The sequence below is a fragment of the Dipodomys merriami genome, unplaced genomic scaffold (assembly GCF_024711535.1).
Source record: "Dipodomys merriami isolate MVZ:Mamm:240054 unplaced genomic scaffold, mDipMer1.0.p SCAF_3, whole genome shotgun sequence".
In the NCBI taxonomy this organism is placed as follows: Eukaryota; Metazoa; Chordata; class Mammalia; order Rodentia; family Heteromyidae; genus Dipodomys; species Dipodomys merriami.
Genome location: NW_027204492.1, coordinates 86,149,008 through 86,174,911, shown reverse-complemented (window position 1 = coordinate 86,174,911; position 25,904 = coordinate 86,149,008). Strand labels below are relative to the sequence as shown.

The window sequence follows — 25,904 nt, the reverse complement described above, 5'->3', positions numbered from 1 at the left end:
CCGAGGCTTGTTCTTCCGTTGCCCCGTGGCTTCTGCTTGTCTCCAGAAAGAAGGCGAGGCTTCCGCCCGGCACTGGGGGTGAGCTGGAACACTTTGCCCCAAGTCTCCGGACAGCATTTGGAGGAAGGTGCTCCCCACCCTGGTCCCAACTTTTGGGATCCCTTAATGAACATATTTGGATACTTGGGCCTGGAGTACCATTTGCCGGGGGGGAGGGGGGGTCTGCTTTTGAGGAGACCTATAAGTGGCGGCATCTGGGGCCCATAGGGTTTCGGAGTCTGGCGGGGGTTAACGCTTGCAAGCAGGTTTGTTCCTCTGGGACGCTGGGCTTGGGTGGGGGGCGCTTGGGGAACGCTCGGAGTCTGTGTGTGGTTATTCTGTCCATGAGCCTAGTACCAGTGGGAGTGAAGTTTGTGGTTAGTTAAGTCCAGGCGGGAGCTGGGGAGGGCTGATTCTAGGAGGGCACCTGGTGACAGTGGGGCATGGTCGGGACCGACGTGGCATTGTGAAGGTACAGCCTTTGTGACCTCTGGTCCTATGATGAGATGAAGGCGCTGAGGATACCGAGTGCTTTGAGTCTGGGGCACATCAGGGCCCAGACCCCGAGAGCGGGAGCCTTCCAACTAGGGCTCTGAAAGAGATGTCTGCTAGGCTCTTCCTGAGCGGACGTAGAGCAACCGGGCGGTCTTGATCAAGGCTTTATTCATTATTCATGAGGAGGTGGGGCCGTGGTGGGAAGCAGATTTTTGCCTTTTTCGCACCGGGTCCACTCGAGGTATCAGTTTATAAATTACTCAGGAGGGGACGAAATCGGTGTGCCGAAGAGGCATATTGCAAAGGTGTTCCGAAGTCTACTGGACAAATTCGTGTACTGATTAAGTCATACAATAATCAGTTAAGGTGAGTAGCGCCATGAGTTTTCTGAGGCTTTTTTCTAGGGGCGTTGTGCATAATTTATGAGGGGGTGTGACTTTTACAGCTTCATCTGCATGATCCGGAGCGAGCTTTTTCCCCTTACAGTTCTAGGATTTAAGCCTAGTAAAGGGAAGAGGCCTCCGGCATTGTTCATTCCTCAGAGCTCGGTAATCCTAGATTATCAAGCAAAGCCCTTGATTCAGATCCCAAGGATCCTTAACTGTTGAGGGATCTCTGGCAAATCTTTAGTGAGCCTGAAATATGGGCATTGGATAGGAAGATTCGTTTACACTCATTTTGCTTTTTGTGTTTGTTATTCAAAATAATGAAACGGCTGGCCCATTTTATCTTCACAACAGTCCTAGGTGGTAGGTTATTATTATATCACTTTATAGATGAGAAAACCAGGACACAGTAGTTTGCCTGAAGTTGGATTCAAACTCGGTCAGTCTCCTTTCCAAAGAGTTTGAGACTTGTCAATGTCTTTCTCACAGTTTAATAGTATCCATTACGGTTGAACTCTGCAGTGCACCTGTAGTCCCAGCTACTTAATAGTCGAGACTGGAGAGGCTTTGGAACGCAGGAGTTGGGGGCCAACAAAGTCTACATAGTAACACCCAGTTCCTTAAAAAATACTATGATAGTACATATAACTATGAGTTAAATAGCACTTGCTGTATGCCAATGTTCTACAAAGTTACTCATTTAAATTCTGTCCGAAGGTAGGTTGTTTCTAGGTGGGGATACTGTGGCCCAAGTTGCTGGGTGTATTCTCACACCTAATTAATTTTACATTATGGAGAACATGTGTTTACACATTATCTTTATAAATACAGTAGTATCAGCATGTACATGGTTCCCAAGAGATGTTGAATAGGAAAAACATGGAATCCTGAATGCATACAGTTTAAACACAGCAGATGATAATGTGGGACTGAGAGCTCTGCATCCACTGAACTATAATTCGGGGATTTTTTTTTTTTTTTGGTGGGGCCGGGCTTAGTCAAAACCACGTGTAACAAATCTTCGAATAAGACAGAGTTACAGAGTTACTGTATTAAAAATGAATGCCAGCACTGTTCTCAGGCCCATTGCATGATTGCTTGATTTTCATAATAACACATCCTACATCCATGACATGGGTGGGTGGGTTCTATTACTATTGACATTTTTGCAACTATGGAATCAGACACCTGCTGCGATAAAGGGACTGTGGGTTTGGTTAGACCAAAGCAGCTGTAGATTCTGAGCAGTTAACGGCGGCAAGGGACTCATGTTCCCCCTGGGTTTTCTCCGTGGCTCTGAAGGATGCTTATGACTCAATAGCAGGCAGGTGTGGCTAAATTGCTAGCTGTAGCATCATAATCCCTATCTGCTGGGCCGAGCCTGACCATTCCTCCTCATGAATGATTCATAAGTTGAATGAGACCTTTCTTGACCTCTCGGAGTTTCCAGTTTGAAGGGCTTTAAGAGCAGCATTTATTATTCAGAAGCCAAGGGAGTGCAGTTTTCCCTGCAGAAGCCCCATTTCTTTGCTGACAAGGTATTCGCTGCAGTCCTCTCTTTTGTTCCAACCCACTGGACTTCATGCATTATTCATGAATAAGATGTAGCATTGGTCTTCTTAGCTTCCGGGCTGCTGCAAGATCATTCATTATTCATGAGCAGTGGGGTGTGGCTGCAGTGTTTTAACCTCTGCTTTCTGGTTGCTTGGTGTTAATCAACCAACCACCCGACTTTATGCATAATTTACAGCCTGGAAACGTGGCCCTGAGGTCCTTCCTTGGTTCCCATGACAGCTAGGCTGCAGCAATTGATTTTTTTAAATGCATATTCCTTGGGGAGTGTCCTCTTGTTTCACCTGTTTTGCTAGTTCCTGCTGCAATACCCACCAGGTGGAGCTATTCCCTTTCTAATGCATTGAGTCACAAACCGGGTCGGGAACCTAGGACTTGATTCATGAGTGGGTGCGGCTCTCCCGCATCCGGGTTTCTGGGGGTGGTGCCCAAGGTTTTGTTCCGGCGTTGGGCTCAGCAGCCGCCATCTTGTGTTGGCGGAGTGGAGGTGGCAGGGACAACTACATCCACCACGGGGGGAGGAGAAGGCGGCGGCGGAGGCGATTCCAGGCAGCCCAGGCGGCGGGGAGGAGGAAAAAGAGAAAGGTGGCGGCCGAGCTTGGCTTCGGCTCCTTGAGGAGTTGGCGGCGGCGCGACCCGGGGAACCGGCATTGGTAATGGTCTTTTTCAAGCACCTGGCCTGGGGCTGGATTTCAGGAGAAATTGATGGGCTGGGTTGATGTCTGGATGGCTGCGGTGTCTTGGACGCCAAGGATCCGTGCAGGAGGGGAGCAAGGGGAACAGATCCTGGGACTGAGCAGTTTCCCGTCTGGGACCACCAGTCTCCTTTCTGGCTGAGATCTGACCTTGGGGTCAGACCCCCGAAAACTGCTTATGGTGACTCATGCTTAATGCCTTTAGCCAGGTGCTTAACCCTATCTGGATCTTTGCACTTCATAAGAAGACTCCCTCCAGTCTTCCAGATCCCCTGACAGCTCGATCTGCCTTGCTAGTGAAAGCCGGTCGCAATTGAATGCCATTAAGGATTTGCCCCAGGATCTAGCCCTTAGGTATTGTGCCTTCATGGTATCCAGCTGGGGCCAGGCTACTCTCGTGGGATATTCCGGATGGCCTTCGTTTCTGAGAGCCATCTCTAGCATTTCCTCTCGCGACCCCCTCCTTTAGAGGTGCCATAAAGATCGGAGGTGGTGAAAAGCCATTTGGGACTGCCCTTCCTGTGGGAGATTCTACAACTGCCGTCTGGAAGCTTCAGGCTGACTCTAGCACTAGCATCTTCGCTATGAGGGACCCCTCTGGAGCCAGCATTTCTGGCTGGATCTCTCAGCGTCAGCTTTCAGACACTCCTTCAGTTCCTAGAATCTGCCCTTACAGACTTCCCCTACTTTTAAGGAAGTCCCCCTTTTTTTTAGTGCTCCCAGTGTTCTTTTCTGAGACTGCCTCTCCCCCAGGCCTCAGCATCTTCCCTAGGGGACAACCTTAATCCCCAGTGACTTTCCCCAGAGCTCAGGGGGACCAGACACCAGGGAGGAACTGCTAGGACACATAATCCTCCATTAAGAGATTCCCTGCCAGCATCTCCTCTTGCAGACTCTATTGGCTTCTAGCCTTTTTACCAACCCATCCCTAGACCCAATGTCTACCTTCAAAAGCAGACCAGACTTCTAGTTTCTCTTTTCACAAATTCTCTTAAGGTCCTCAGTATCTCCAGAAGCCCTCAGGTTCTGCTTTCTGTCTCATAAGAGAACCCAGTATTTTCAGATAGCTTTTCCCCCAAAAGATCCAGTTACCCTCCACCAGAATGGAAAAACACCCACCTCAACGCCCACTCTCTCATCTACTCACCTCCTCTTCCATAGGCTTAAACAGTTGCTCAGAAAAACCCATTTCTACTTGGGGACCTAGCCAGTGTTTGCTTACTAAGAGTTGAATTGTCTGGACCCTTCTTCCTCTCTCGACCTTGTCAGAGCAGCTGTAGTACTTAGTATGTCCTGTCAGATCCACACGAGGCCCTTTGTGCCAACATTAGAAATCCCCCTATTCTTTTTGATGAAGGGTCTCTGTCCATCAACTGCATCCCTCCTCAGACCCCCGGGGCCTCAGCATCTTTCTGCTGCATCCTCAGGTTCTAAAATGTCCACCTATTCCTCTTGCAGCTTCCCCAGTGGCCTCCTACCTAGTTGGAGACTGATTTGAGTCTTTCCTAACACCTTTGCCCCCTGCCTTCCAGGATTTTTAACATCCCCTTTGCCATCTCCCTCAGAGCTCCTTGGGCTCAATCACTTTCTGATTCCCCTGTCTCACATTTCCAAGGGTTTTCAGTCAGCCCTTTCCTGGAAGCTTTGCAGAACCAAGCATTTCTTCTCTGTACTGACTTCGCCACCTGCTCACATCTCCCCAAGCCTGACCCCTTCCAAGCCTACTTCAGGATTCCTCCTTCACCCCTCCTTTGGTTTGGGGGTTCACAGGCATCAGTTTGGAGGCCCCAGGCTAAGTTTTGAAATGTTCTGTACCCCAGCTCAACTTTTTTTGTGAAATAGTTCAAGGATGTGTTCTAATAGGGGCCTGAGCCCATATTAAGGGAGAAAGAGGATTTGGGGTTTTATGGATGGATGTAGGGACCTTTAGCTGCTTTCTAGGAGTTTCTGTTGCAGACTTCTGCTTGCCTTGTGACAAAGAGATACTCCAAACCTTGATAACTGTGAATCTGCTTTGTTTTTGAAACAGTGTAACCCAGGGATCTTCAAACTTGTAATATTCTTGCATTAGCCTCTTAAGTACTGAGATTAAAGCACTTCGGAACAATTGTGCCAAACCTTCTTAGACTGGCTGCCAGTACTAGGATGGAGAGGTGAAAGGTCTAGAAAATAAGAGTTCTCTGGCTCTGAATCATGGCTAATTTGGGGAGGGAGGAAAAGCCAACCCAACTGACCAATGACAAGGCAAAGAGATAAATAATGGAGGCACCCTCAGGTGTTCAGGGAGGAGCTTAAGTGCTTAGCTCCCCCTGAGTTCTGTCCACAGACCTTCACTTCTTTGAGGACAGTTCCTTTTGTCTCAGCATTTGGAGGAAATAAAATCCCTATGCTTGTAGGTCAGAAAGCCAATAAGTGGAGAATAAGAAATGCCTTTGTCTCCTTAACTCATCAGGGCTTCTTCCTACTCAGGTTGGATCTTAGCATTCTGGGCAGTTTGACTGGCAGACTCAGATCTCTCCCTACCTCTTTTTGTCCCCCTTCCCTTAGCCCTAAACCCAGAGCTGTGTTTTAACTCCAGTTCATCCAGGAAAATTTTGCCAATCGTTGCCCACCAGCTGCATGACTGTGCAAGTGAATCATGTTCTCTAAGCCTTTGTTTTCTCATTCGGGATGTGAGTGGTTCATGGGCATTGTTAGGATTAGACAAAGCCCTTTACCCTGTGATTGACAAGCAATAAGCTGTGGATAGATAGTAGGGAGCTCTTGTCATTGTGGCTAGTGTTACAGTGTGACGGCACCAAGATGGAATCTTACATATGTTTGTGTGATTGGGTGTCAGAAAAAGCTCAGAGTAAAAGCGGTCATGTGAACAGAAGACTTTGAGGACCATTGGACCTGGGAGGAGGGAATGATTCTGTGTTTTATTATCTCCAACGTGTGGATCTATTCCATGTCCTGTGTCCCTGACCCCACCATCAGAATTTTTTTCCTACTACAGGTGTGTTTTATACGCACATACATTGACACTCACACTCTGCCTCTGAGAACTAGTGTGTGATTCTTGGCAAGTCATGGTTTTCCTTTGTTCAGCAAGGACATTAAACCCTGCCTTGTTGGGGTCAGGACCACTGAGGAGATGAAACTTGATAACACTAGGAAATAACTTGGACTTCAGAGTCAGCAGATCCTGGTCTAGTCCCGATTCAGCCACTCAGCGGGAACATTGGTTAAGTCACCAAATAAATACCCTAGTGGGTTTTTCCCCCCTTTTTCCTCTCCCTTATGAGTTGAGCGGTGGGTTCTGTAGAAGTCCAAGCCTCACAGAGGTGCCCTGAGGACAGGTTGAGACGAGGCTCATTAAAGTATTTAGTATGACATCTGGCACTGAGAAGACTCCTAGTAAATCTTCATTTATCATTAATATTCACCTGTTTAAGGGACTCCCTGTGCAGATGAGACCTGGAAAATGTGTTTTCTCATTCTACAGTCTGTTTTATTGGCCTGGCTTCAATTTCCCCTCCCAAAGCTTGGTAGGAGATTACACTTTGAAAAGCTCCTCCCCCAGCAACCTCGGGCCTGGGTTTCCAGCAAGGTGTGGCCTGCCTGTTCCAGCTTATCAGTCCCAGTTTCATTTTCCTCTTGTACCTACCTCTGTGTCCCTGGGATTGGCTGCTTGGTGTTACCCACTTCCTTTGTGCCCAGTCTGGGTTCTGTGTTTTTTTTTTTTTTAAACTTCCCAGGGAAGCTATGTTGCCCCTATTTTACAGGTGAAGAAATAGCCTCATAGGGTTAAAGGCTGACTGAAGGAGTGGCCAGGTCAAGGTACGAAACCCAGTCTATCCTGAGTTCACATCTGTCCTCTGACCTCCCCACAAGTACCATCTCATAGCTCTTTTCAGCCCACAGGATTGGAAGTCTGTCTGTTGTTCTGAGCTGGGGAGAGGCAAAGTGTTTCACACTCAGCAATATAGATTCACAAGCCAGACCACCTGGGTTCAGATCTTTGGTGTGACCGTGATATGACCCTGGGGACAAATCACTTCATCTCACTGGACCACTTTTTTCTGTAAAATGGAGTTGGCTCCTGTATTAGTCACCTTTAACAAGCATATAACCACCTCTCCCTCCTTTTTCCTTCTAGATGTCCAGCTCGCCGCTGTCCAAGAAACGTCGCGTGTCCGGGCCTGATCCAAAGCCGGGTTCTAACTGTTCCCCTGCCCCGTCCGTGTTGTCTCAAGTACCCTCAGTGCCAACCAACGTGAGTATCTTCTTCCTGCAGACCAGCCAATGGGTGGGAGAGTCCTATCACTATGCATCTGTCCACACCCCACTCCTACCTGTCCCTAAACCTGTTCTAACCTCCCATCTGCAGGGAATGGCAAAGAACGGCAGTGAAGCAGACATAGATGAGGGCCTTTACTCCCGGCAGTTGTAAGTATGGCTGAAGCCTGGCTGAGGTTGAGAGGGGTGCATTAAAAGATGACTTTGGGTGGGGCCAGGCCTCTGACCTGCAGTGCTTCCTAATTTGGCAGGTATGTGTTGGGCCATGAGGCAATGAAACGGCTCCAGACATCGAGTGTCCTAATCTCAGGCCTGCGGGGCTTAGGTGTGGAGATTGCTAAGAACATCATCCTTGGTGGAGTCAAGGCTGTCACCCTACATGACCAGGGCACTGCCCAGTGGGCTGACCTGTCCTCTCAGGTACTTCTTTCCAGCTCACTTCTTCCTGCCAAAATGCCAGCCCCTCTGTGTGACAAAGCCTGTTTACTTCTTTCCTACTCTCCCACCCTTACAGTTTTACTTACGGGAAGAAGACATAGGAAAAAATCGAGCTGAGGTGTCCCAACCCCGCCTCGCTGAACTCAACAGCTATGTACCTGTCACTGCCTATACTGGGCCCCTTGTTGAAGACTTCCTTAGTGGCTTCCAGGTATTTGGGGTACCCCCTCCAGCTCTCTGCCTCAATACTCTGCTCTTCTCAGAGTTGTTTTATGTTCAATAGACAGGTTCCCCACACTGGGGAACCTAGAGGCTTTTGGAAGGATGAGAGCCTTGGACAGCCTTTGGGAAACGTGGACACCGCAACAGTTCAGTGTAGTTGATATGGCAGACTGCACTGCCCTGCCGTGGGCCTCTGGTTTTTCTGTGACTTCAAGGAGCTCACTTAGACCCTGTGCCTTTGTTTTCCTACTTGTAGACCAAAAATGGCTGCTGTACTAGGGCTTCTATGAAAGTCAAACACTCACTTAGCAACGGGCCTGTGGGGAGGGTTATATGGCTATTTGCTAGTTTAAGAGCCTGGCCAGGAAAAGGGGGCTCTGGAAGCTGTTTCTACCTTGGGCTCCCTGAGAGGCTCAGGCACCACAGCTGCATCTTAGGCGTTCACTCTAGTGAACAGAGATTGATATTCAGGCAGAGAACAGAGCCCTAGAAGCTACAGCTGAGCAGGCAATGTCTTGAGAACCAGGAGCAGGTGGGTGTGGCAGGAGTGAGCTCAGACTTTGGCTGGAAACAGAGTTTTACCCCGCCTGTGTCTCCCAGGGCATGGCAAGATTGTAGGCAGGCAACAGTGGGTGTTTGTCAAACAAGTGAGTCAGCTGTTCTCCAGAGTCTCATGTGCCCAGCTGCCTCTCCACCTTTCCTGACATGGTCTAGGGGTTCATTCTTCTCCTCACTACTTTCACTCTCACTGAGTCTAACCCACAAAAAGGTCTTTGTAGTTGGGCTGTTCGTGGCTTATGCCTATAATCCTAGCTACTCGGGAGGAGGAGATCTGAGGATCTCCATTCAAAGCTAGCCCAGGCAATAAAATCCAGGAGACTCTTTGTCTCCAACTAACCAGCAAAGGCAGATTTGGAGCTGTGGCCCAAAGTGGTAGAGTGCCAGCCTTGAGCAAGAAAAAGCTCAGGGGGCTGGGAAGGTGGCTCAGTGGTAGAGTGCTTGCCTTGCATGCTCGAGGCCCTGGGTTCGATTCCTCAGCACCACATAAGCAAAAAGAAAAAAGCCGGAAGTGGCGCTGTGCCTCAAGTGGTAGAGCGCTAGCCTTGAGCTGAAGAGCTGAGGGACAGCGCCCAGGCCCAGAGTTCAGGCCCCACGACCGGAAAAAAATAAAAAATAAAAATAAATAAAAAAAAAAAGAAAAAGCTCAGGGACAGATTCCAGGCCCTAGGTTCAAGTCCCAGTACTGGTCAAAAAGAAACAGAAAAAAGAAAAAATAGGAAAGAAAAGATGTTTGTGAAAGAGGGCTGAACCAGAGGCCCACTGCTCTCAGCCCTAAGGACACTCCCCCACAGGCTTTCTGCCATCTTTCTCTTCCCTTTTTCCTGGGGCTAGACCCTTGGCCTGAGCCTCTACTTCTCCACAGGTGGTAGTCCTTACCAATTCCCCACTTGAGGACCAGCTGCGAGTGGGTCAGTTTTGTCACAATCATGGTATCAAGCTGGTGGTAGCAGATACTCGAGGCCTATTTGGGTGAGTGCTGTCTGTCCCCTGCCCCTTTTTCCCCAACCCCTCACAGATCAAGACTCATAGCCAGTCACCATCTTCATATCCGCCACCCCAGTTTTGTATTCTATATAGTCACCCCTCCCCCACCCCTGTTTGGCATTGGTGCCATCTGAGCCCTGCAGTGTTCTCCTCAGTGTTGGACTGTTTGCTCGGCAGATAGTCAGTACTGCACCTTGAAGGCTACATGGGGACTGTGTGTGGAGTACTCAGGTATCAGCTCTATTGCTTCCCTCTTATAGGCAGCTTTTCTGTGACTTTGGAGAGGAAATGGTCCTCACAGATCCTAATGGGGAGCAGCCACTCAGTGCTATGGTTTCTATGGTCACCAAGGTGAGGAGAGCAGCCTCAAGGGTCTTGGCAGGTGGGTGGGCAGTGGCACTTGCCTGCTTCTGGTTTCCTGAGCCTACTTCTGAAGCATACTCTTTTCAACCAGGACAACCCCGGTGTGGTTACCTGCCTGGATGAGGCCCGACATGGGTTTGAGAGTGGCGACTTTGTCTCCTTTTCAGAAGTACAGGGCATGATTCAACTCAACAATAGTCAGCCCATAGAGATCAAAGTCCTGGGTGAGCTAGGGCATGGGGACATCAGAGGGCAATGGGCTAAGGTATTGAAGGGGAAGAAGACATGCCCCTGGGTTCAGTGTAAGGGGAGACACGTCCTGAGTGTCTGACATAAACCAGAGGCAGAATCCCTTGGGGATTTGGGGGATGAGAGAAGTGCTGGGAACTCAGGTATTGGGGAAAAGGCTCTGTTACTTGAATAGTGCAGATCAGAGGATCTCAGACTCAAGTCTGAGGTGATTTGGGAAGGAACAGAGGCCTTCCAGAATACCCTTGAGGCCAGGGACACGGGTCTCCTGGGGTCTGAGCTGGCTCTGGGGCAGTGAAGATGGTTTCTTTGGTGTCCCAAAGGGAGTCTGAAATGAGTGGAGAGATGATTCTTTTTTGTCTTGAGCTGGGTGAGGGGTGGTTGTGTTATTGTTCTGTGGGCATTGTGGGCTTTGGAGGGTGGGTAGACTGATAATCTCTCCCATCCACCCTAGGTCCTTACACTTTTAGTATCTGTGACACCTCTAACTTTTCTGACTACATTCGTGGAGGCATCGTCAGTCAGGTCAAAGTACCTAAGAAGATTAGCTTTGTAAGTGTGTGTGAGGAGGGGGGAGGATAGCAAGCCCATAGCAAGCAAGTTCTTCATTCCTTTTCTTCTGGTTCTGATGCCCTCCCCCTCCCCCCTACAGAAATCATTGCCGGCTTCACTGGAGGAGCCTGATTTTGTAATGACGGACTTTGCCAAATATTCTCGCCCTGCTCAGCTGCATATTGGCTTTCAAGCCTTGCACCAATTCTGTGCTCAGCATAACCGGCCCCCTCGGCCCCGCAATGAGGTGGGTGGGTAGACCTTTAAGCCTGGACACAAGTACTTGGCACTGAAGCCCTGACATGCCCCTCTTTGTCCCCTTTCCCTCCCTCCCCCACCTCTCCCATAGTGGTCTGTCTGGTCTTAACTTGGTTCCTTTTGGCTCACTAGGAGGATGCAACAGAACTTGTGGCCCTAGCACAAGCTGTGAATGTTCGTGCCCTGCCTGCAGTACAGCAGGAAACCTTGGATGAGGACCTTCTCCGAAAGCTGGCCTATGTAGCTGCTGGGGATCTGGCGCCCATAAATGCTTTCATTGGAGGCCTAGCAGCCCAGGAAGTCATGAAAGTAAGTACTCATGGGTGTAGGTGGGCCCAGGTATTTCTCTGCTCCCATTGCTTGTCCATCTGTGTCAGGCCCTGATTAACCACTGACAACCTCTCTCCCTGGCCCATTTACCAGGCCTGCTCCGGGAAGTTTATGCCTATTATGCAGTGGTTGTACTTCGATGCTCTTGAGTGTCTTCCTGAGAACAAAAATGTCCTCACAGAAGAAAAATGTCTCCCGGTATGTGAATACAGCCTATGGGGAAGCCACCACTGGGGTCATTTCCAGGGAAATTCCTCAGTGACCCTCCTCCTTTCATGTTCCTCAGCGGCAGAACCGTTATGATGGGCAGGTGGCTGTATTTGGCTCTGACCTACAAGAAAAGCTAGGCAAGCAGAAGTACTTCCTGGTAGGTGATTCCATTGAATACCCAGTGTACACCACCCCATCCTCTGACCTTCCTGAGGGAGGATCTTGTCCTTATACCTATATTACATCCCTTTTGCCTGGGGTACAGCCTCATTTCTCCCTCTTGGGTGGTTCCTTCTGGTGATTGGGGGTATAAGGGGGGGGGCTGGGCACTATGCATGAGCTTTTTTGATCTACTACTTGAGCCACAGCTCTACTTTTGGCCTTTTTGCTAGTTAATAGGAAATAAATCTCATAGACCGTCCTTCTCAAGCTGTTTCAAAATGGAATTCTCAGCCTCCTGAGTAGCTAGGATTCCAGGTGTGAGCCATTGGCACCCATCTTGTGTGTGATTTGGACCTGAAGATTTATGGCACTAGCCCTCTTCCCTTCTATTGGCTTCAGAAGGACTGAAGAGTGATGGGTGGGTTTGTATCAACCTGCATCATCCTGACAGGTGTCTGTCTCTCTTGGCTGTTTCTTAGGTTGGTGCTGGGGCTATTGGCTGTGAACTGCTGAAAAACTTTGCCATGATTGGGCTGGGCTGTGGGGAAGAAGGAGAAATTGTTGTCACAGACATGGACACCATTGAGAAGTCAAATCTGAACCGACAATTTCTGTTTCGGCCTTGGGATGTTACGGTGAGTTGGACAGGTGTAAGAGATGTGCTTTTTCCTTTCACTCTCCTGCTTTTACTTGTTCCCATCCTTTCTGACAAAGGTCTTTCCTCCTTTCTTTCCCTCGGTTTCTGTCATTCATTCAACGAACATTAAGTATTCTTCCATTAAAGCTATCATTTCTCCTCTTTTTTTCTTTTGTGCCAGTCCTGGGACTTAAACTGGGGCCCTGGCATTGTCCCTGAGCTTTTTGCTCAAGGCTGGTACTCTACCATTTTAGCCACAGCACCACTTCTGGCTTTTTCTGAGTAGTTTATTGGAGATAAGAGCCTCAGGGACTTTCCTGTCTGGCTGGCTTCAAACTGTGATTCTCAGATCTCAGCCTCCTGAGTACTAGGATTATGGGCGCAAACCACTGGCACCCAGCTTTTGGGGCTACATGGCTTTGAACCATGATCCTCAGATCCAAAGCTTCTTGAGTAGGGTAGGATTACAGGCATAAGCTACCCATCTACGGTGTCCAGCTTCTTTTTTCTCTATCCTTTTTTTATCAGATAAGCTTAGTTGATTCACTAGGAAGACTTCCAGGATTGAGCATGTAGTCACATTAATGGCTGTGACTTAGTGTATAGAAAGATCATAACATAATCATCACAGGGAAGAGGCTCTTGGGGCAAGTTTCTAGGAGTTCTCAGGGGAGTTAAACTATTTACCTAACTACCAGTGGTAACAATGTATATGAAATGTTGCTAAGGAGGGAAACTCTCTAGCTAATAGGACTTTTGCAGATAGCTAGCCAAGCATCAAAATTCCAGACTAGAGGGGCGGGTGCTTATAATCCTAGCAATTTAGGAGGCTGAGATCTGAGTCACAATTCGAAGTTTTCCTAGGCAGAAAAGTTTGTTAGACTCTTATCTCCAGTTAATCACCAGAAAACCAGAAGTAGAGCTGAAGGTGATAGAGTGCTGGCATTGAGTGAGAAAGCTCAGAGACAGTGCCTAGGTCCTGAGTTCAAGTCCCATGACTGACAAAAATTAAAATCCAGACTACCAGCAGGAAAGAAGGTGTTTGACATTGACTGTTTCCTGAGAAAAAGTTTAGGCACAGTGAGCCACTGTTACCTATTAGACAATAATTGGGAACCCCTTCCTAGACTCTAGCCCAGGGCCAACTTGAGAAGCAGGCCTTCTGAGGATTTTGCTGAATCAGTTAATTCTTAGCAAAGTTGGAACTGAGTTAAACTTTTCTCTAGGGCACCACTATCTTATTTTTTTTGGTGGTACTAGGATTGAACCTAGGGCCTCCTACAGCAGGCTAAGCAAGTGCTCTACCACTTGAGCCACACCTCCAGTACATCAGTGTCACTATTACATGCCCAGTATCACTAAGGTTCACTCAGTCATCAAGTAGTTTTTTTTTTCTTTTATGGTGGCAAAGGGTGATATTGGGATTTGAACTCTGGGCTTCACACTTGTTGAGCAGTTACTTCACTTGAGCCATGTAAGATTGTGGTTGGCTTGAAGGCAAGTAGCAAACAATAGATACATTAATGATAACAATAGTGAAGTATATCATTCTTATTGGTCATAATCTGCTTTGTGAGGAAACAAAAACAAAAAACTACTATGATACCAGCTGCTAGTGGCTTCTAAGCCTAGCTACTCAGGCTGAGATTTGAGGATCACAGTTAAAATCATGCTCAGTACCACAGCCTGAGCATGAAAGTCTTTTCTAATTAACTGTCAAAAAGCCAGAAGTAGTAGAGTGCTGGCCTTGATCAAAAGACATAAGGGACAGAACCCAGGCCCTGAGTTCAAGCCCTAGTACTGGTAAAAACAACAACCAAAAAACCCTCACAAAATGAGGAAGGGAAGTTGAATGTCTAGAGGAGGTGTTTGTAGCTTTTGCTGGTTTAGGAAGACTTTAATTCCGTAAAATTACAGTGGGTGCCCCCTGTGGCGGGCGGGGGGGGGGGGGAAGGGGGGTAATGTTTATGGCCCAGATAAAACCCTTGCAGGAGAGGTCATTACCTCAGGGAACTAACTCAGTTTACTGTTAAGTAGGGATAGGAGTTCTAAGTAGAGGAGGGGTGGGTTCTGACTTGAACTTTGAAAGGCTCCTGCTTTTTTGTGTAATAGCATCTTGGTTGTATTTGGGGGAAATTTCTAAACCTGGGTGCTGCCACCTGAAAGAACAATAGATGTTGAGCAGGCAAACCTCCAAAAGACATCCAGCTCTTTGTTCCCAATATGTGTCTGGCCTCTGCCTTTCTTTGCACTTAGCTCCTGCCACATTTCTCATAGTTCTGGCAATGGGGCATTGTCACAGATTGTCTTCCACTGAACCAAGAGTATCTGGATCTCAGGGTCTTTTCCAGCATTAAATAAAATTTCAGGAGGATGGCTCTCCTCTAGGTGTTTCTAGAGCAGATGCACAAATAACAGTTCTGTTCCCCTATTTCTACCTCCTCACACGCTAGAAATTGAAGTCCGACACAGCCAGTGCAGCTGTACGCCAGATGAATCCACACATCCGAGTGATAAGCCACCAGAACCGCGTGGGACCTGACACAGAGCGCATTTATGATGATGATTTCTTCCAAAACTTGGATGGAGTAGCTAATGCATTGGACAATGTGGATGCCCGTAAGTTCAGAGGCTAATAAGGAGGTGTAGGGCAGAGTTGGGGTTTGTATATATATGAGGGAAAAGTTGGGTATTTGCATATGCATGAGAGATGCAGGTCTTCCTGTCCTTTCCTGACTTTACCTTCATCCTCTCACCTCAACAGGCATGTACATGGACCGCCGCTGTGTGTACTACCGGAAGCCACTGCTGGAGTCAGGCACACTGGGCACCAAGGGCAATGTGCAGGTGGTGATCCCCTTTCTGACAGAGTCGTACAGTTCCAGCCAGGATCCACCAGAGAAGTCCATCCCCATCTGTACCCTGAAAAATTTCCCTAATGCCATTGAGCACACTCTGCAGGTGAGTGGCTCTGCAGGGAGGGACAGAAGGCAACCAGGCGCTGGGTCTTCAGGTGTTTGAAGCCTAAGCATGAAGTGTACTTCTTTTCACCTGGCAATTAAGGCTTCTAGAATGATTCATTCTTTTTTTTCTTTCCACTTCTATTTTTAAATTTATCCAACCATAGACAAGTATAAAGAATACTATGGTGAATACTCAAATACCACTGTTCATCTAGGTTTGACATTTGTGAATATTTTACCAATTTCTTAGGTTAATCTGACCTGTCTTCAGTTATGATAGAGTTCACTAGGGATAGCATACTACCCTTCATACTAATTCAATCTGTCTCTGCAAAGTAAGCATGTATTTCCATGTAGTAGGGTCTTTCAGTGCCAGCAGTCCATACTGCTGGCATTTGGACTTGTATTTCTCTCTTTTTGTGTGTATGTTGATACTGGGGCTTGAACTTGGAGTCTAGGTGCTGTCTCTTAGCTTTTATACTCTAGGCTGGTGTTCTACTATTTGAACTACTGCCCCACTTCTGGATTTTTGGTAGTTAATTGGAGATGAGAGTTTCGTGGGCTTTCCTGCTTGAGTTGGTTTCAAACCACAATCCTCAGATCTCAGCTTCCTGAATAGCTAGGATTACAGGCATGAGCTCCCAGCTCCCAGCTGACTTAGTATTTATCTGTCCTAGGGGTGCCTTTCTGTGTACTGTGTACTGTACTGTGTACAGTATCTCTGGCTTCTACCCACTAGATACTAGATACCATGGCATTCCCTCACCACTATAACAGCTAAAAGCAAGCCTAGGGGCTGGGAGCATAGCATATGCAAAGTCACTCCTAGTTGAAAACGAACTCAACTTTTCCTTCCTTCCTTCCTTCCTTCCTTCCTTCCTTCCTTCCTTCCTTCCTTTCTTTCTATCTCTCTCTCTCTTTCTCTTTTTCTCTTTTCTTTCTTTCCTGTGTGTGTATGCCAATACTGGCACTTGAACTCAAGGCCTCATATTCTCATAGTCATTTTGTTCAAGGCTGGTGTGCTCTACCACTTGAGCCATGCTTCTGTTTCCCACTTTTTGCTGTTTAATTGGAGATGAGAGCCTCATGAACTTTTCTGCCAGACTGGCTTTGAAACATAATCCTCAAATCTGAACCTCTTGAGTAGCTGGGATTATATGCATGAGCTGCAGTGCCCAACTCAAAACATTTTCATGCTGAGCAAAATTAGTAGTCACTTATTTGTCTCTACAGGTTTCTCTAGCTGTTGCTCAAAATGAACTTAATAACTAGTTTGTCAGGAATATCTATATGCATATGATGACTTACATGTAGAACAATGTATATCATGTGGTCTAACAAAACAAAATATACCTAAGTAACCAGCATTCAGGCCAGAAACAAATAGAGCATGTGCTTAGCATGCATAAGGCTCTGAGTTCCATCTCTAGCAATGCAAAGAGAAAAAGTGTATACACATTTATTTCTTTTCTTCTTTTGCTAGTACTGGGGATTGAACTTTAGGCAAGGTGGTTGCTCAGCTTGTTTGTTTGGCTGGGAATAGAGTCTCACAGACTTTTCTGCCTTGGCTAGATTCAACCTTCAATCCTCCAGATATAGCTAGAACTACAGATGTAAGCCACTGGTGCCTGGCCACATTTGTTACTTTCTAGCTACCCCTGAAGTAGGCATTGCAATTAACAGTATCTAGAGTAAAGGACATAGTATATAAAGGTATTGTCATGTGTGCCTGAAGTCACAAAACTTAATATGTAGCAGACATGGAATTTGAGCCTGGACCTCTTAACATCTGTATTTTCCACACTATGTCACTGATAACTGTGTGTACGGTCTTGGGAATTCTCAAAGGACAGAGCTTCTGTATTTTCTGCCAGTTCCCTCAAGCCTGAATAAGAATCAGGTTGTTTTTTTTTTGTCTTTTTTTGTCAGTTATGGGGCTTGAACTCTAGACTTGGGAGCTGTTCCTGAGCTATTCAGCTCAAGGCAAGTGCTCTACTACTTAAGCCACAGCACCACTTCCTGTTTTCTGGAGGTTAATTGGAGATCAGAGTCCTTGCCCGGGCTGGCTCTGAATAGGCATGAGCTACTGGTGCCTGGCCATTTTTCTTTTTTAAGTTTCTAAAATATATACTTAACTGATATTTTTCTTTTTTGCTTTTCTACTTCAAGACCCATGACCAACAAAAAATAAACATTTTTTTTTTTTGTTGGTCTGGTCGTGGGGCCTGAACTCTGGGCCTGGGCACTGTTCCTCAGCTCTTCAGCTCAAGGCTAGTGCTCTTTCACTTGAGCCACAGCGCCACTTCCAGCTTTTTTCTTTTTGCTTATGTGGTGCTGAGGAATCGAACCCAGGGCCTCAGGCATGCAAGGCAAGTGCTCTACCACTGAGCCACCTTCCCAGCCCCAAGAACATTTTTTTTTGTTGGTCATGGGTCTTGAACTCTGGGCCTGGGCACTGTCCCTGAGCTCTTCAGCTCAAGGTAAGAGCTCTACCTCTTGAGCCACAGCACCACTTCCAGTTTTCTGGTGGTTAATTGGAGAAAAGAGTCTCACAGACTTTCCTGCCCTAGCTGGCTTTGAACTGTAATCCTCAGATCTAGGCCTCCTGAGTAGCTAGGATTATAGGCATGAGCCACCAGTGCCTGGCTTGCTCACTGTCTTTCTTCCTTCTTTCCTTTCTTTCTTTCTTTCTTTTCTTTCTTTCTTTCTTTCTTTCTTTCTTTCTTTCTTTCTTTCTTTCTTTCTTCCTTCCTTCCTTTCTTCCTTCCTTCCTTCCTTTCTTTCTTTCTTTCTTTCTTCCTTTCCTTCCTTCCTTCCTTCCTTCCTTTCTTTCTTTCTTTCTTTCCTTCCTTTCTTCTTTCTTTCTTTCTTTGCTTCTCTCTCTCTTTCATTCTTTCTTTTTGTGCTGGTCCTGGGGCTTGAACTCAAGGCTTGGGCACTATCCATGGGCTTTTTTTGCTCAAGGCTACCACTCTACCACTTATGCCACAGCTCCATTTCTGGCTTTTTGGTGATTAATTGGAGATAAGAAACTTTCCTGCCAGGCTGGCTTCAAATTGTGATCCTCAGATCTCAGCCTCCTGAGTAGAATTACAGATGTGAGCCATCAGGGCCCAGCCTGATACTTTTCTTTTTTTAAATCAAGGCATAGCATATGTAGACTATGATAACACAGAACTTAAGTTTTTTTCATATGTACATTGGTACAATCACTGTTCAGGTCAAATTCATTGGTTCTATCTTTTTGGGTGGGGGTGCACAGGGTCTTATGCATAACCTAGGCTAGCCTGAGTCTCATGGCTTTCCTGTCCTGTCTGACTTTGAACCCTGATCCTCAGATCTCAGCTTCCTAAGTAGCTGGGATTAGTGAGCCACTGGCACCTGGCTAAATACAGGTTCTCTTGTGTTGAGCGTTTTCCACTCAGAGCTAGCACTCTACCACTTGAGCCATACCTTCACTTTCAGCTTTTTCCTGGTTCACTGGAGATAAGAGTTTTGCAGAATTGCCTGTCCAGCTTGCCTTTGAACCTTGGTTCTCAGATCTCAGCCTCCTGAGTAGCTAGGATTACAAGCATGAACCACTGGTGCCTTGCTCCTTGATGTTTAAATATGAGGTGAGGGGTAAAGAGGGAGGGAGATTGGGGTCTTCTACTTTCCAGTGCAGCATTGTACCAGGTAGGCTTTCTCACTGCTGCAGAAGCCCTTGTTGTCCACCATTGTCTCAGGTAACCTGTTTGCTTTGTCTGCAGTGGGCTCGGGATGAGTTTGAAGGCCTCTTCAAACAGCCAGCAGAAAATGTCAACCAATACCTCACGTGAGTAACTCCCCCTTCCCTTATCCTGCTGCCTGCCAGCCAGCCACGGCCTTCTGTGTGCTTTCTAACACTGTCTCTCTCAGCGCCAGGCTCGCTTTTCAGAGGAGTTTAGGGAATGCTCGAACTTTTCGCTGATGGGACCAGGATTAGCTTTTCGTGGAGAAGGTGGGATTGCCCTAAAGCCTCCTGGGGCTGCTGTGTAATCCTGCCCCTCGGCCCTCTCCGCTCCCTGATAGAGACCCCAAGTTTGTGGAGCGGACATTGCGGCTGGCGGGTACCCAGCCTTTGGAGGTGCTGGAGGCCGTGCAGCGCAGCCTGGTGCTACAGCGACCACAGACCTGGGCCGACTGTGTGACCTGGGCCTGCCACCACTGGCACACCCAATACTCTAACAACATCCGGCAGCTGTTGCACAACTTCCCTCCCGACCAGGTAATGCCCACTTGCGTGCTCAGTTGGCCACAGGCATTTCCCTGCAAAACCGGAGCCTGCTGTGAGCTCTTCAGGTGGCTTTTTGGACTTACTAATCCATCCAACTGTGTCCTGAAGCAAGAGATATTAGAAGAATGATTAAGCCTGGCCTATTTGCTCCTGTCCCAACTCCTTGAAACGAAGGACTTGGTTTCTGTTTCCTTTGCCTATGGTAGTGGCTAAGTTGTGTGCGAGTGCAATTCCTAGTAGTTCTCTTTCAACTTGAGCAAGGCACTTCTCTGTACCTGTTTCTTCAGCTTTGAAATGGCGACTATGGTGATCTGCCTCTCTGGGCATTTAAGTGGATTCATTAGTATTTCATTGACTTCATGCAGTGCCCGGGAATCCATATAAGCTTGGTTAATGACTCAGTGTCTTGCACAAGGTGATCTCCTCAGCATTGGTGGTATTCCATAAGCAAGTGTCCACTTTCACTCTGCCTTTCGTGATTGACTTGAGTGCCCAGCCAAGAATAGAGTTGAGGCACGTGCAGAGCCCACGGCAATGAGTCAAGATTGCCAGGTGTCCTGTTCCTCAAATCTCTTTTTGTCCTTTAGCTTACAAGCTCAGGAGCTCCATTCTGGTCTGGGCCCAAACGCTGTCCACACCCACTTACTTTTGATGTCAACAATGTAAGTTTCCTTGGGGGTCTCCTGGGATCTGGGAAAGTGGTGGCTCCCCATAGTTTTTGAAAGCTAACGTGTTCATCCTGCTCTACCTTCCCCCAGCCCTTGCATCTGGACTATGTGATGGCTGCTGCCAACCTTTTTGCCCAGACCTATGGGTTATTGGGGTCTCAGGACCGAGCGGCTGTAGCCACACTCCTGCAGTCGGTGCAGATCCCTGAGTTCACCCCCAAGTCTGGAGTCAAGATCCATGTTTCTGACCAGGAGCTACAGAGTGCCAATGCCTCTGTCGGTGAGGGTGTTTGGCCAGTTGGCCAGGAATCACTATCACCACTTTCCCCAGCCTAACCGTCTCCCCACCAGTCTTCTTTCTGAAATAATGACTCTTTCGTGTTCTCTCTGCTTATTTCTCTTTCCTCCCAACTCCTTCATAAGTTCCCATTGACTTTCTCCTTATTTTTCCTCCCAAATACTTCCATATATCACCCTTTCCTCCTTTCTCATATCTTCTGTCTCTCCCTCAGATATTTCATCTATCCATGGCTGTCTCCTTTTCTGGATCTACACCTCTCCCAATCTGTCTCTCCATTTTCACTTTCTCCTGCTTTTTGACTTTGTTCGTGTCTCTAGAGATAATCTCTGTTGATAGTCTCTTTCTCAGATTTCCACTATGTTGTTTTGCCCTTCTTCCCTCTTACCCTTCTACTTTCCAAGAATGTCTCTCCTTCCAAATTTTGCATTTACCTGAATTCCTTTTGTCCTACCCTGCATTTTCATTTCCACCTCAGATCATCCCTGGATCTAAAAGGCTGTGGCCCTTCTCTTTGTGCAGATGACAGCCGCTTAGAGGAGCTCAAGGCTACACTGCCTAGCCCAGACAAGCTTCTTGGATTCAAGATGTACCCTATTGATTTTGAGAAGGTACTGGGAAAGGGATTCTGGGGAGGGCCAGAGGTATGGGCTGAGCATAGGTGGGCTTAGTAGAATGGGTGTGTGTAGATCTGGAGCCAGCCTCAAGCTGTTGTGGGGAATCATCAGATCCGTGGGTCTACCTAGTGACTGATGTAGGGCAGATCAGCAGGAAATTTTCATTGGAAAATACTTCCTGGAAGCCAAGAATCTTCCTCTTTACCTCATCCACTCTTCCTACTTATAATAGGATGATGACAGCAACTTCCATATGGATTTCATTGTGGCTGCATCCAACCTCCGGGCAGAAAACTATGACATTCCCCCTGCAGATCGGCACAAGGTGAGAGGAATCTTAGCCTGGTGTTCCTTCCACTCTCCTCCCAGACTTGAATTCCTTACCTTGTCTCCTTTTGTAAGTCCTGAGCTTACCTCCCTCATTTCTTGTCTCACAGAGCAAGCTGATTGCAGGGAAAATCATACCAGCCATCGCTACAACCACAGCAGCTGTGGTTGGCCTTGTGTGTCTGGAATTGTACAAGGTAGTACAGGGGCACCGACAGCTTGACTCCTATAAGAATGGTTTTCTCAACTTGGCCCTGCCCTTCTTTGGTTTTTCTGAACCCCTTGCTGCACCTCGTCACCAGGTAGGCCCCTGCAGTAGGAGGTGGACTTGTGGATAGGTTATATCTTGGTGTTGAGCTGGGTCTGATTTGTATCATACCCTGTCACTGAGTAAGAGTTCCTTTAGAGCCTGAAGGCCTTGTACATGCTGAGTACAACTTTGTCATTGAACTGAGCTCAGGGTTTGAGATGTTAAATATGGGATGGTCAGGAGATGCCTTGTTGGAAAGATGACTTGTGAGCTTACACTTGGAGGAGTAAGAGGACAAGCCCAATGTAGGCTTTGATGGAGACTCGGAGATGGCTCCTTCCAGAAGTACTGACTGAGGTAAAGTGTGCCTGGTATGTTTAAGGAACAAAAACCAGTAGAGCAGTATGATTGAGAGGATGAAATCAGTAGATGAGTAGAGAATAGGATCTCAGTAGCATTGTGCCTTGTCATTTACCATAGGGAGTTTTATGCTTCCTTAGAGGGCCAGCCACAAGAGAGTTTTTTTTTGTTTTTGTTTTGTTTCTTTGAGACAGGGTCTTGCTATGTAGCCCAGGCTGGCCTGAAACTCCAGATCCCCCTTCTTCAGCCTCCCGAGTGCTGTGATTACAGGCATGCGCCACCATGCCCAGGCACCAAAAGGTTTTAAACAAAGTGGGATTGTGATCTAATGTCTGCATGAGTATGGTGGGGTGGAGACAGACCAAAACTGGGCCCTCTGAGATAGCCCTCATTCTATTCTTCCCTTCTTTATACTGTAGTACTATAACCGAGAGTGGACATTGTGGGATCGCTTTGAGGTACAGGGGCTACTACCTAGTGGTGAGGAGATGACCCTCAAACAGTTCCTTGACTACTTTAAGGTAAGGCCCTAACTCACCTTCACCAGGGGATAGATGTATGCAACAGACTTGCTATCCTTTCTCACCTCTATGACACTGCTGTTTCCTCTTTCTCCCCTCTAGACAGAGCACAAATTAGAGATCACTATGCTGTCCCAGGGTGTGTCCATGCTATATTCTTTCTTCATGCCAGCTGCCAAGCTCAAGGAACGATTGGATCAGCCGTAAGTTGGCTCCTGCCAGGCAATCTGTGTCCCTTGTTTGGGTTGTGAAATTTCAGTTTGCAGCTCCCTTCTGTTGGCCAGCCTTTGCCTGCTCTGACCCTCTGCCCTCACCATATCCCCATCCCCAGGATGACAGAGATCGTAAGCCGTGTGTCGAAGCGAAAGCTGGGCCGCCATGTGCGGGCGCTGGTGCTTGAGCTATGCTGCAACGACGAAAGCGGCGAGGATGTTGAAGTTCCCTATGTACGATACACCATCCGCTGACCCCTGTGGATTTCCTGTAGGCTGGCCCCAGTCTCTCCTTTCCCAGCCTTCTTCCAGCCCTGGTTCCCATTTGACCTCTGGCAGTGGTCCAGCTAGCCAAGCCTGGTGTTCCCTCATCACCCTCTACCTGAACCCCTATTGCCACTGCTTTCTACCTATTTGAAACCTAAATCCTAATAAAAAAAAAAGATACCAACCCAGAAGTGGCCTGCCTTGCTGGTTCCTGGGAAGGAAGAAGTTTCCTAGGTCTGGTTCAGATAGTTGCTTAAAGTTTACTAGGCAGAAGCTAGGTCCCAGTAGCTGGTGCCTGTAATCCTACTCAGGAGGATGAGATCTGAGGATTGTGTTTTGAAGCAAGGCAGGAAATTCTGTGAGACTCTTATTTCCAATTAACCAGCAAAAAGCTAGAAGTAAAGTTGTAGCTCAAGTGATAGAATGCTAGCTTTGAGCAAAAAAATAAGGGAGCTGAGCATTGGTGGCTCACACCTGAAATCCTAGCTACTCAGGAGGCTGAAATGTGAGGATCACAGTTCAAAGCCAGCCCCAGCGGGAAAGTCAGTAAGACTTATTTCCAATTAACTACCAAAAAGCTGGAAATGACTCTGTGACTCAAAGTGGTAGAGCCGTAGCCTTGCACACAAAAATTCAGGGACAGTGCCCAGGCTCTTAAGTTCAAGCCCCTGGACCAGCACCAAAATAATAATAAGGAACAGTGACCAGGCCCTGACTGAGTTCAAGCCTTAGTATCAGAATAAAAGCAGTTTCCTAGTTAAAGAAAGTGGGGGAGTTGTTCACTCTTTTTCTTTGCTTTCTCAGACTTGGAAGCATTGGTAAAGCCATATAGAGCAGATGCCTGGGTCAATGTGACTTGACTGGTTTGGGCTGGGTGCAAATCACACCTTGTTCCTTTCCTGTCTCCTATGAAGAACAAAATAGCCTTGAGCAGCTGCCAGCACTACATGCCTTTGTCTTTAGGGCAGATGCCTGCCCCCTGACTGAAAGCACTCATAGGCTTTTATAGTCATTTCTTGTGGCACTGAGAATGCCCTCAGTGCCCTTAGTTCAACTCTGCCACTGGGGGCCTGGCCTGAAAGGTGGCCAGGCACAACCTCAGGGCTTTGTTTGTTTTTGTTTTTGCCTGTCCTGTGGCTTGTACTCTGGGTCTGGGCACTGTCCCTGAGCTGCTTTTGCTCAAGGCTAGCACTCTACCACTCAAACCACAACACCACTTCCAGCTTTTTCTATGATTAATTGGCAATAAGTGTCTCCTGGATTTTCCTACCCAGGTTAGCTTCAAACCACGATCCTCAGATCTCAGCTTCTAGAGTAGCTAGGATTATAGGCGTGAGCCACCAACGCCCCATAACACATTGCAGTTTTTATGGAAACATTTGGTTGAGGACATCTAGAGAGGAAAAGTCCCTTTCCTTCTTCATCCTACCCTGTATGCACCTTTAAGGTACCTAGGCCTCACGTCTAGAGGACAGCTGGCTGTGGGAGCAGAGGGGTCACCGCTGGTTACTACTCATCACCAGTCCCATAGTCCTTAATCTTGTCTGAGCCTTCCAGATTGCTAATGGTACCATAGATAAAAATCCATGCTTCAGTCCTTTACCTAGCCAATCATTCTGTTCTACTTAGAAACAAGACCCCTCTCTCCTCTACTCAAGCCTGAGTGTCAAGAGTAACTTACCCTGTCTTCAAACCTGGCTTGATTTCCCATCACAATCTGTCCTTACATCTGTCTCCTGGTGCCACAGGCAGTGCATACTCTTGTCTACCTCTTGCCTCAGGCTTGCTCTGCTTGGATGACCTCATCTCCTTCCCTAGTTAATTTTTAGATCCTGCCAGGACACAGGCTGACAGGTGCTTTGCTCATGGTATCTATTGGTAGTGCTAAGATATCAAGAGGTCTTCCTACTTACTGTAGGCACTTCTCCATGGTTTCTGCTCCAGTGTACTCCCATTACAGCAGCTAAGGTTTGCATGTGCTTAATTCCTTTGCTTCCCTTCACTATCTCTCAGTGCCTTCATGGCACCCTGCATACTGCTCACAGTACCTCCTTCACTACCACTCCTGATTCCCCAGACACCAATCTTCACCACAGCTGCTGGATTCACTTTCACATCTACTGTGTACCTCGCCCTCTTCATCAAAACCAGCTTTTCACCTGTTCTGGCTGCATCTTAGTCCTTCCACACCCCATTTTTCTCTACATGCTATTTTACTACCATGTTTGTCTACATGATGACACCAGCTAGATAAGAAAATAGAGCCCAACCAGGATTGAGTCACTGTACCAAGTCCTCTGTACATAGAAGACCTAAAGGATAGAATCGTGTCTGGTATCAGTCTAGCTTTTCAGGAGGCTAAGATCTGAGGATCTTGGTTCAAATCCAGCCTGAGGATCTTGGTTCAAATCCAGCCTGTGCAAGAAAGTCTATGATACTCATCTCCAGTTAACCAGCAACAAGCTGAAAGTGGAGCTGTGGCTCAAGTAGCAGAGCACCAGCCTTGAGCAAAAAAGCTAAGAGATAGTGCTTAGGTCCTGAGTTCAAACCTCAGTACCAGCATTCACATACACACACACACACACACATGAATGGAACAGAAATGGTCAGTTATTCAACAAATGTCTGTTTAGTGTTATATGCACTGTTGAAGACATTTAGGACATATCTAGGGATAAAACATCCTTATCATCCTGAAGCTATTCTTTTTTTTTTTTTTTTTTTTTTGGGTC

At 47.3% G+C, this 25,904-nt stretch overlaps 1 protein-coding gene across 3 annotated transcripts; it reads left to right on the top strand.

Annotated features, from left to right (window-relative positions):
• Window positions 1-23,363, top strand: Uba1 (ubiquitin like modifier activating enzyme 1). Of its 3 annotated transcripts, none has more exons than XM_070040558.1 (26): window positions 1-78; window positions 7,329-7,445; window positions 7,560-7,618; window positions 7,720-7,888; window positions 7,983-8,117; window positions 9,552-9,658; window positions 9,934-10,024; window positions 10,128-10,260; window positions 10,740-10,837; window positions 10,938-11,084; window positions 11,228-11,404; window positions 11,519-11,623; window positions 11,712-11,792; window positions 12,277-12,432; window positions 14,888-15,053; window positions 15,199-15,395; window positions 19,147-19,211; window positions 19,448-19,643; window positions 20,240-20,314; window positions 20,411-20,600; window positions 21,141-21,229; window positions 21,468-21,560; window positions 21,673-21,864; window positions 22,592-22,693; window positions 22,796-22,896; window positions 23,025-23,363. In XM_070040558.1, the coding sequence occupies exons 2-26, from the start codon at window positions 7,329-7,331 to the stop codon at window positions 23,158-23,160; spliced, it is 3,177 nt and encodes a 1,058-aa protein (XP_069896659.1). In that variant the 5' UTR covers window positions 1-78; the 3' UTR covers window positions 23,161-23,363. The 3 variants fall into 3 exon arrangements, with proteins under 3 accessions (XP_069896659.1, XP_069896661.1, XP_069896658.1); XM_070040560.1 differs by lacking the exon at window positions 1-78 and adding an exon at window positions 764-900; XM_070040557.1 differs by lacking the exon at window positions 1-78 and adding an exon at window positions 2,945-3,145.
• Window positions 23,364-25,904: the final 2,541 nt, after the last annotated feature.